The 11,876-nt window shown below is 34.9% G+C and overlaps 1 protein-coding gene across 3 annotated transcripts in view; it reads left to right on the top strand.

Annotated features, from left to right (window-relative positions):
• Nucleotides 1-11,876, top strand: part of LOC121739348 (carnitine O-palmitoyltransferase 1, liver isoform) — a 37,352-nt gene that overhangs the window by 19,195 nt on the left and 6,281 nt on the right. Inside the window, exons 11-18 of one of the 3 annotated variants that reach the window (XR_006037432.1) lie at nt 568-593; nt 682-744; nt 1,435-1,616; nt 2,332-2,537; nt 3,213-3,411; nt 4,659-4,819; nt 4,989-5,126; nt 5,288-5,366. Coding sequence is in view for 2 of the 3 variants with exons in the window: in XM_042131749.1 (XP_041987683.1) it covers nt 568-593; nt 682-744; nt 1,435-1,616; nt 2,332-2,537; nt 3,213-3,411; nt 4,659-4,819; nt 4,989-5,081 (930 nt within the window). In the remaining variant the exon portion in view is untranslated. Of the gene's footprint in view, nt 1-567; nt 594-681; nt 745-1,434; nt 1,617-2,331; nt 2,538-3,212; nt 3,412-4,658; nt 4,820-4,988; nt 5,130-5,287; nt 7,338-11,876 lie in introns of those variants that run through there. The other 2 variants (XM_042131749.1, XM_042131750.1) reach the window with 2 other exon arrangements.

Consider the following 11,876-nt stretch of genomic DNA (forward strand, 5'->3'; position numbering starts at 1 on the left):
ATTTTATTTAAAAAATCAGCTAATCTTTGACCTTGTCGTCATTCCTATTCAGTAATAATAATAATAATTTATTATCTATAATAGTAATATAATATACACATTGTTGCTTTTTTATGTATTCTTGTCAGTTGTTGCATAGGAACCATACATTTTCTGACACAAAAACTATGTTTGATCTTGAATGTACTGTAACTTCTTGGTGGAAACTCATGTGACAATCAATATACACTTTTCATGCACTTATTCCACTTTATTAATATATTTAAAGTGAAAACTATGTCCTTTGCCGCTTATTAATATTATGTGAAAGTGTATTTGACTGTTACACTATCTGGCTTCAAAATATATAAACAGCTGAACTTATTTTGATGAATGGATTGAGGATACTTTAAGTCGAGGGCAAGGACATATAGGATCCCTGCATTTTTGCGACACAAATGTGTCGCAAAAATGCAGGACCTAGGCGGCAAGGTTACTAGAGGTCACAAGGTAACAATGAAAAAGGGGAAGATTGGAGTTTTGACATTTTTATTTCCTTGATAATAATCAATTTTTATTATGTTTTAGGTGGGCTTCAACGCTGAACACACATGGTAAGTCTGACTTAAATGTTATGATAATTTTGTTCTTATTTTGTTAATAACTTTTTTAAATTTTATTCTTCAATTATTATTTTTTCAGGGCTGACGCTCCCGTTATGGGCCATCTATGGGAACAAGTTATTTGGTCGGAAATGGAATATGGGTTAATATTTTATTTTAATTCATAAAAATGTGTAGCTCTTGTACAGATCAAATACTAATTTTTCCCTTATAATTCACTACTTAACTACTTCATTATCTGGCTATACTTAAAATCATTTTTTATTTTCTATTTTAAAAAAATCCCGTCCTTAAGCCTCCATATTTTATACTATGCAGTTTTCAAATTGTTACCTTTTTTTTTTAACGGGCTAATGGCCCACCACACATTCCCACCACTGCAACTCCTGTGTCGCCAGGATCAACAGTGATAACCAACCACGAAAACCCTTTGATATGATCTCAGGGATGCCCGAGGGACAAGCTAAATCTGTCTTGGGACCCGCAACGAAATTAATCAGAAGAAAGGTAGGAGGAGTAGGAGAAATCCAGTTTCCCTCCCCAAGCAAAGCGGGAGACAGTCAAATTTTCGTGATATTAATGTCCGAACAAAGGGGAAGCACCACGGGAAAATAATTAAATTGTATTAGGCCTACTTAATAAAAAAATGACCTTTACTTAAACTGACAAGCTTGTGTTGGATTGTTTCCAATAGTATTTATGACAAAAACGTTTGAAAGCACGGAAATTCTTTGCGCTGCCTACGAGATCATCGTAGTATACGACTCTAGAATCAAATTGTTACCTACTTCAACCACTCGTGTCTTCATTTATGTAATTATTTTTTAATCAGATACAAAGAAGACGGTAATGCTAAGGGTCCCGTAGACTCCCCACCGCCCGCACCTACTCGTCTACAGTGGGAGCTAAACAACGAAGATTTACTGAAAGCTATTGACATCTCATATGGTGTGGCCGAGAAACTGTTGAACGATGTAGACCTCAAAATACTAATGTATACCAAGTATGGAAAAGGTAATTGGCCCTTATTTATACTTATAATATAAATGTATAAGTTTGTCTGTCTCTTCATGGTCAGACATCTAAACCTTTGCAGAAGACGACAAAAAAAAGTTACTTGAAAGAAAAGGATAAATTAGATTAAGGGCCTGTTTCACCACTTTCTGATAAAGTGCCGACTGTATTCAACTGTATCCACAACTTTTTTGACAGATTCTCCATACTTGATCTGTCAAATTAATTAGTGCAAAAGCCTATTCGTCACTTATCAGGAGGTGGTGAAACAGGCCCTTAGTAACTAAAGTCCAATACGGCGAATCGAGTCACAACACTTCATATCAAATTTAAAAATACATATTATGTAGAAAATTATATCTTGTCATTTCAACCTAGTCGAAAATTAAGTTTCAACTGAGCCTGGTGATAGACCGACGGACAATCAGCAAAGTCTTAGTAATAGTGTATCCTTTGTACACTTTCTTTTATCTATATTTAATTAGGGATTTTTATCCGAAGATATGTCAATCCCATTATACCCTTTACTTAAATTTACACGTCTTATATTTAAATTTACACTGTATAGTCGATATTGGCAAAAATACGGATAAACGAATTGGCTTCTTCAGAAGTTGGTTCAGAAAGAATAGACTGCACGAGCCCCATCGCTTTTGTACACTTTGGGCTCGGTACTCTAAAAAAGCAAATAGTAAAAGACTATAATTTTTTTTAGGTTTCATGAAGAGCTGTCGTGTGTCACCCGACGCGTTTATACAGATGATCCTTCAGCTGTCCTACTACAGGACGGCGGGTCGATTCTGTCTGACGTACGAGGCGTCAATGACCCGGTTGTTTAGAGAGGGCCGCACGGAGACCGTCAGGTCTTGCACCAACGAGAGCGCAGCCTGGGTCCTCTCTATGAACAATCCTAATGCTTCTGTGAGTATATATAAACTGTTATGGGGAAATGTCATTTTATTCGTGTTTTATCGAATACCGAGCAAAGCTCGGTCAAACAGCTAGTTTAACTTTATGAGTCAAACCCATCCGACCGATCACAGCTAACATTGAATTGACATACGCCGACCAACTGACGAAGGCCCGTCAACTGCTTATGAATCAATGTCCTTGATGGTACATAAACCAGGCATATTCATAATACATATTATTACTATACAGCTTCGTCTCTCATCACACAACATTAGGTATAGGCACCTCCTGCCTTCTCCTAACAGAATCAGAATCGAATCAAATCGATCTTAGCCCGGCCGCACGTTATCCGAATTTCTGATGAGAAAAATTCGGACGCCCCGCCACGCTTATACAATTTGACACGTCAGAATTCTGATAATATGCGGGGTCTACAACAAAATGTATGAACAGAGTGCGTTCCGACAGGCGTCCGAATTTTTCTGATCAGAAATTTCGGATAATGTGCGGCCAAGCTTAAAGCTTTTGCTACTTCCGACATGTATAGTGTATATTAGGGCAAAATCTTGCTGCGGCTCAATTTGGAACTAATTCAATCACAAATCTCAACGGCTTTTCCCACTCCTGACAGCTATAAATTAAAGTAAATGTAATAAGCACCCATTAACAATTATTTACCCCCAGACGGAAGAGCGCATGCATCTATTCAAGCAGGCGACGGATCGACACCAACTCGGTTATCAGGACGCCATGGCGGGCCGCGGGATAGACAGACACCTCTTCTGTTTGTACGTCGTCTCCAAATACCTGGAGCTGGAGTCGCCATTCCTGCAGGAGGTGTTCAACGAACCCTGGCGGCTGTCTACTAGTCAAACGCCTCACGGTACGTAGACTTGAGCTGATGCCGCCAACTGCGAAACTGGAGTGCTAAAAGGTCTGCTTCACTTCGTTTGGCATGTTGAACATGTTACAAGTTGCAACAGACAAAGACGTCGGACAAAATAGTTATATTATGCATTGTAAAAAAAAATTTTAAAAGAGGTAATCTTAAGTGACATTGCGAGGTTTAAGCTTGCTCTTGAGCACGTTGCTAGTTTTCAAGATATTCCTTACCAAATTATACTAACATGACCGTCGGCAGAAAGGCGTTGATTATGATTTGTGAAACAGCGTTTTGTCAATATAATATTTTACAATATGATGGCTACTGCCTTTGATTTTCATTCAAGCAGGCTTTGCAAAATAATGGAGAGACCTACATACATGCGGGCAGGACCCTCCATCCCCCGCAAGATGTTTAGAGGCATATTCTCGGCAAAAAAAAATAGGAAAACACGTTTGAGGGAGATGATCAAATGACAGATTTAATATTATATGATATTAAGTGTACTGTAACTTCTTGGAGGAAATTCATGTTTCACAGTAATACAGTACAGTACAGTACAGTGTGTAACAAAAATAAGTGATAATATTTTAGGGTGTGTACATGTTCCTTGTAGAGAGTTTACTGTGAAAGTAGCAGCTCTGAAAGATGATTTTTTTTTCACTTTTGTATGGGCAAGGGCCCGAGCGTCACGAGTTTCCCATACAAAAGTGAAAAAAAATTTTGGTCTTTCAGCGCTGCTACTTTCACAGTGAACTCTCTACAAGGAACACGTACACACCCTAAAGTATTATCACTTATTTTTGTTACACACTGTATATATGTATCACACCTGATGATGATTTTATTGAAACCGGTCGTGTGAAACATAAAATAAATTAATAAAAGTGGAATAAGTGCATGAAAAGTGTATATTATTACTATGACAGATTTTCTTTGTCAATATGACATTTTGTCTATGCATAGAAAGAACACATATAAATATAGTAGGGTCAACGATGTCCATGTTGCACTGTAACAATGAGGGTGTTTGATATTCTATTTGCCCAAGGTGCCGCTATGTAGCCTAAGGCCCTAAGGCTTGGAGTCTATCGTGTCAATGTCTGCTGTCAATTGTCATAATTATGTCACGATAATATGCCTATATTTTGATACGATTGATCCTAAGGCTACATAGCGGCACTTGGTGGCAAATAGAATATCAAAAGCCCTCAATATCGCTGGTCTTAATTTCATTTTTTTTCTAGGTCAAACCAGTCTCCTGGATCTCAAAAAGCACCCGAAGTGTGTGAGCGCCGGAGGGGGCTTCGGTCCGGTGGCGGACGACGGGTACGGAGTGTCTTACATCATCGCTGGCGAGAACACCATCTTCTTCCACGTATCCAGCAAACTCAGCTGTCCTATCACTGTAAGTGCTGGTCTGTTACGCCCGTATTGTTAGGCGGCCCCTAGACAATCACTTCACATCTTCACATTAGAGTCTTCGAAAAATTCTGCGAGGGGGCTCTCTATGCCTAGTGTATTATTTTTCTCTATGGTGAATCTACATCTCTATTCTCTACCTTGTTTCCTTACAGAGCTCATCAAGGTTCGTAGAACAGATTCAAACTTCACTTCAAGACGTCCAGACTTTGTTCGCTGACTTCAAGAAGACCAGTGCAAAGAAATAGAATTTTATAATAGAGAATATGTATTACGAGTGGTGACATTACTACTAACGGCCATTCCCAATATTTGATCTATCTCTGGTTTTGCCCTACTAGAGATAGGAATAGCTCACAATTGACATAAAATATATGTCTCTAATGTCTAATATGAGCTATTCCTATCTCTAGTAGGGCAAAACCGGAGATAGATCAAATATTGGGAACGGCCGTAAGAAAAACAAACAAAACATTATGTTGATAAAGTCACGATCTAAAACCGCGTTAGCACCTACCAAGGTTATAGTTTTAGTAGGGGCAATTTATACTAGCGCAGAGTCGAAGCGCATCGAAGCGAATTATCAAAAACTGAACATTACAAAATACAAATTCAACTTTATCTCCAGATCGTAACGCACACGTTACTTCTGCGAGACTAATCATGCGTCTTTTTAAAATCTAGGAAGTAATGTGTGCTTTAGGCTCTAGAGTTAAGGTTGAATTTGTAATTTTCAATTCAATTCAATTTTGGTATTTCGCTTCGACGCGCTTCGACTCTGCGGTATTATAAATTGACCCTAAGTTTGTGTATCTCTTTATTAATAGGCACCACTGGTTAATGTTGAAATGGTTTTTGTTATTTACTTTTAGTATAATTATTTGTTTTAATTAACTCGAGCGTTTATTGTTCAATAAATACTACGTTGAGCCACGTCTCCTATTAGTAAATCAATGTTGCAGTTTAAAATTTGTTAAGTAAATGCTGATTGTATTATGTATCCCAATTATTCTGCTATCCCAATCCAACTTAATACACTTCGATATAGTTTTGGTGCAATCTTACTACCAAATGGTATTGTCTAAAAATTTCAAACTAAGTTCAAACTCGTTCTGATTGGGCAAAATTATAGAGGTGCTCCCTCACCGGGAGCATTCGCGTGCAATGTAACGTTACAGAGTCGAGCATTACTGATAGTGAGGAAGGGGAACCGAGCATTACAATGCGCACCTTGTACTGATACATAAAATTTTGATATAACTTGTAACCTATAATTTGGCATTACACGAGAATGCTCGTCGGTCAGGGAGGTAGTATTGTAATGTTATGCTCAAAGTCGAATCTATAATGTTGTTCACACACGAATGCTCGCCCGGTGAGGAAGCACCTTTAAAATCATTTGTTTGACGTAAGTATATAAAAATTAAAAATACTATTTTGCTGTTCAATAAGATCTAGACTACATCAAAGCTCTATTAATTTGAGATTAAAATAGCAGAATAGGATTACAGGAGACGAGGTTTACTGAACTAAATCAATGCAAATATCGCTTTAAGACTACAGTTAAGACTCACAATATATTGTTATACTCGAATAGGCTAATGCAATTTTACAACAAAGTTTATTGTAGTAATAAATCAGACTAACGTTTGTACGAGAAATCATGTTGCTATTTATAAATATACATAAACTTTTCAATTTTAATACGATTTTTCTACATAGTGTAATAGCAATTAAATATTTGACATGACTTATATTTGGTATAACGTTACTGGCTCATTTTAAAAAGAAACCTTAAAGTCAGCAGTAGGGCGAAAAAAGTGTTTTCTTATACGGCACGCGGAAATAAAGAGAGTAAAGAGGAGGTAAGTAACGTGACCATTTTTTATTATACCTTGAACATAAGAGCATTTTTTCAATATCATTTTTTTTTATTGCGCAGCAAATGACGAAGACAAGATTATGTCTCATACTAATACATATCCCTTTCCTTTTCACACATATAATATATACCACGCTGCCTAATGCGAAAACTCGACTATAACTTGACTTGATGTTGCAGCTTATTATAATAATTATTACAAGACGCATCTATTTAGCTAATATTAATATCGACATAATAATATGTGACAACTTGTCAAGTCGCATACAATAATAATATGAAACATTAAAAAAGGTTGTAAAGTTGTACTTGTAACTCAAAAGATGGCAATGCAATTTTAATAAATATAATATGTTATTTTATTCTATAGATGCGTTAATGAGATGACCTAGTATAATTTTATTTGTGGTGTTGGTTACATATTAACTAATTTAATATATTTTTTCCTGCATTGCATAAAGTGCATTTGATGCGTTTAGTTTAGGTTAAGCTATAATAACCTTTATTTAGGATATAAACATTTCTCTCAATGTAATAAAATTATTTTGCCGTGCTGGCTATTTAAAATATCATCACAAATAAACAATATTTGAACACTTTTAGGGTGGGTTGCACTTGCACCAGAGGCTTGACACCATAACTTTGACCATAACTGTAACTATCAGTTATGGTCAAAGTTATGGTTATAGTTAAAGCTCACTTAACTTTAACCTTAACTTTGTCCACAGAATTTGACAGATGTCTGTTGCTGGTCCGACCAGGCTTTAAATGAACGGGGGCGCTGCTGGTAAAGGAGAACTGTTAAAAATGGCGTTTTTGTATTATGACAGCGTTAGTTCCTTTTTTCGCCACGTTCATTTAAAGCCTTGTCAAGATCTATGGTTATGGTTAAATATGGCGTCCATTTTTGACTTTAACCAAAGATTTGACATTTTGCATTGTAGTTAAAGTTACAGTTACTTATAGTTAAAGTAAGTTGGTGCAAACCACCCTAAATCAATAATCATGAACACAAGAGTTATACAAAATATAGTCTGTGTACAAACCTACTTACATTTTTTACATGCAACAAGTATTGTAACTAAAATAATGAATCAAATATAATAATTTATAAAGATAGTTGTAGGCTCTACTATTTTAAGATCAATATTGACTATTTACAAAACTTTATCGATTGTAAGAATTTCCTATTTAATTATGATCATCAAAAACTAATATATAAAAGTGACGTCATGAGTCTTCGCTCTTGAAATAATTTAAACTCTAGTATCAATGTTGACATTCATCAAAAATGCTTTTTAATATTCTTTACGCACAAAAATCCTACATGCCAGACAAAGACAAGCAGGCATTATAGTATAGTTATTCGCTGTATCAATACTTTTATTAGTAAGTAAACCTTATAGGTTTTGTACCTAAAAATGACCTACTCACATCAGAGGTATTTATGGTTGTCTTGAAACATTTAGTACAAGCAAATTTTATTTTAAGTGTTTTGGAAAAATAAGATAATAGATACTTATTATTATTATAACTGTTTTCAAATATTTACAGCATTGTTAAACAATAATTATTGAAGACGTAAGTGGATGAAGTGCGGTGCCTACCGGTGGTAGGCATCATGTAGGACATTCTGAAAACATTTATTTTAAATTTATTCAGAAATAAAACTATTTTGATTTTGATTTTTTTGAGTGTAGGCCATTTTATTTCCGCCGCCCCATGTACGTAATCTGCCGCCCTTGGACGCTGCCGCCTCTAGGCCGCGGCCTGTACGGCCTATACGGCCTATTTATAAATCCAGAGCTGATGAAGTGGCTAACTAACAAATAAAAAAAATAGTTTTTTTTTGTATTTATAAGTAAATGGAGACTTGAGCACCGGAAAATTTATTTGAAATAAAAATTTATGTTGATTTTATGTATAGCCAGATATATGTTAGCCAGATGATGAAGTAATTAAGTCACAAGATTTATTCAAATTATAACTTAAAAAAATAAAAGTAAGTAAGTAATTTCTCTTATGCTATAAAATGTCAGTTTTTTATTTGGGCCACTCACGTCTTCAATTTTTATTGTTTGCGTGTCTTGCTCAGGGCCGTAGCTAGGGGGGGGCATAGTGGGGCAATGCCCTACCTTAAAATCACAATGCCCTACCTTAAAAATACCAATAATCGGCCAAGTGCGAGTCGGACCCGCGCACGAAGGGTTATACCGCGCACGTACCGTTATAGAGCAAAAATAGTATGGGACCAACCTACCTACCTAACCCTTAAATTATTTTTTTTAACTTTTATTATTATTTATTAAATTACATATATTATTAAGGCCTTTGTGAAAATTTTAAGTGCCTACCTGTTGTCATCATTGATAGTTAAGCAAAAAATGTTAGAAAAATCACGTTTGTTGTATGGGAGCCCTCCTTAAATATTTAATTTATTTTGTTTTTAGTACTTATTTGTTGTTATAGCGGCAACAGAAATACATAATCTGTGAAAATTTAATTTCTCTAGCTATTACCGTTCTTGAGTTACAGAAGTCGTCGATAATAATTCTTTGTTCTGTGTATAGATGGCATTTGAATCACGATTACATGAAGCGATGCGTCCATTTAATTAAAATCTTAATGAAAAAAAAGATGTAGTACTGCAGTGTGCGAGTCCACGTTTTCAACTTTAACTGCAATTAATAGGCCTCAAAGACTGTCAATGGGTCACGAAAGAATGGCTGGTATGGTATTTCTAGCCTTTGAAAAAAAAAGAACAAAAAAAGTTGATCTGAACGAAGTTCTTCGCATTTTTAATAATATGGAGAATCGTAGAATTCAGCTGTTTTAAATATTTTATGTTATTTTATTATTAATTATTATTTTAATAAGTTTGCAGAAACAATAATAATCTAAATATATTTTTAGTCGTATCTATTGACTCGTATCACCCAACCCAACAATTAATTATTATTTCCTCACTCTCACTCACACGTGGATCGCTACATCCAGAAGTTTAACCATATTGTTCGCTTGTTCTTCGTAATTGAGGATTTAATAATATGTAGTTCTTAGATATAGTGCTCATGCTTTGTCACAGAATTTTTTAAGTATCTAAGAATAACTATTGAATGAATTGAATACATCATTGACCTAGAGATAAATCAAAACAACAAATACTAAAAACAAAATAAAATCAATATTTAAGGATTCGTGTATTTGGCCTTTTTTGCTGCATATTGATATTAATGGCAACAGTAGGCACTGGAAATTTTTGCGAAATCACTTAATTAATTAATAATAAGTACAATTAAAATAACATTTATATTTAAAGGGGGCTCAATTACAAAAAACACAATTTTGGCCTATTTTTTATCTATAACGGTACGAAACCCTTCGTGCACGAATCCGACTCGCACTTGACCGATTTTTTTTGCTTCCGCCCTACCTGTAACCGACGCTGCCCTACCTCAAATTTGACTCTAGCTACAGCCCTGGTCTTGCTGCTCTTTAAAATAATGTTGTTTTCTATTTATTTTAGCTGCATACAAAATATCTTATCTATGTATTCATTCGAATGCATTAAAACTCTTTACCTACATATAAATCCGAAAATTACACGTTTAAATTAAGTACTTATATTGTATTCTATGTCATTTTATTTCACAGCCATGTGTTCTCGAATTATGCGGATTTTAATAGTTTATATTTTACTAAGGTTTTACGCCGCAATAAGTTTTACTTTATAGCTACAAAAGCCTTTTCTAATAATTATTTTGATCATAATCACTGTTCCCTTATGTGATGTGAAGTACCTAATATTAAATAATAGTAGAAAATAAAGAGTTGTCACTTAAATTAAATATTGTGGAATACTAAACTTTAGTAACGTAAAATTCCTAATAATAGCCTATGTTGGGTAGTAAATAAGCCAATAATGTTTATTTGAGCCATATCTGACTTTGATATTAAATTGTTTTTATTATCCTATACTGTCTAGCTGAATATTATGATTAAGATAAAATAATTATAATTTAATGAATCGCTTTCAAAACATCCTCATTACAGTATTCGTTAACATAATATAATATAAGAAGATTGATAAAATGTACAAAAATACACAGTGAGGCCTTATTTCTTTATACATGTATTCAGACACTCTTTATAGTGCCCGTATTGGCTTTGCTATTTTATTATGGCATTTCTTATAAATACATATTATATAGCATTTTTTTATTATATACTTTTATAATATATCTGTTACTAACATTTTAATTATATTGTGTACCTATCTAATGTAAATAAAAATAGTTTTCTTTGAAAACGGCATTTTTTTTCTTAATACTTAATTAATAATTATGTTTACTATGATAAGGACCATTACAGCAGCTGAGACAAGGCACGGCAAATATACTTTACGTATGAAATCGTATGATGCAAACCGCGCGGTAGCGACGCTGCGCGACATATAACGTCGTGGACTGAGGTTCTATCATAAAGTTAAAGGTTGTCTGGCAGAAACTGCTCCTAGCAGTAAGACCGCCTATTTGTACATATTTTTCCTCTATTGTGTTTTTTAAGTTTAAGTTTAGTTTTAAGTTGTACAAATAAAGTATTTTCTATTCTAAAAAAAGTTAGGTTGGGTTGCACCAGACGCGTGGTTATAATTAAAATTAAATATGGCGTCCAAACACCCCTTATTCTCATACGATATCTGTCAATTTTTCCGGTTATAGTTAAAGTCAAAGTTAGTTGGTGCAACCCAGTCTTAATATATCGAGCGGAATAGAGCAACGTCGTCGGACGTCAAAAAAAGAGTGCTGCTGTCATGTATCACACGTCTCTTTTTACCACGCAGTGTTACTGATAGTACATCTCTCTTGCTCAGGCCTTTGTTTCCCTATTCCGCTAGGTTTATTAAATTTATGAGTTCTATGGAACGTAAAGCGTAGCGTCGCACCGCTGCCGAGTGTCGCTAGGTCAATTTATAAGTACTAGCGCAGAGTCGAAGCGCATCGAAGCTAATTCCCAAAAACTGAACATAGAAGGCTGATTCTCCAAACCGCAAAATTTAGTTGTCCGGACGTATAAACTACCCGCAGAGTTACATATCGTCCCTTAGCTTACGCGGAATAGCTCACAATATATGTCTCTAATGTCTAATGTAAGTCTATGA

Source organism: Aricia agestis, chromosome Z (assembly GCF_905147365.1).
Source record: "Aricia agestis chromosome Z, ilAriAges1.1, whole genome shotgun sequence".
Classification (NCBI taxonomy): Eukaryota; Metazoa; Arthropoda; class Insecta; order Lepidoptera; family Lycaenidae; genus Aricia; species Aricia agestis.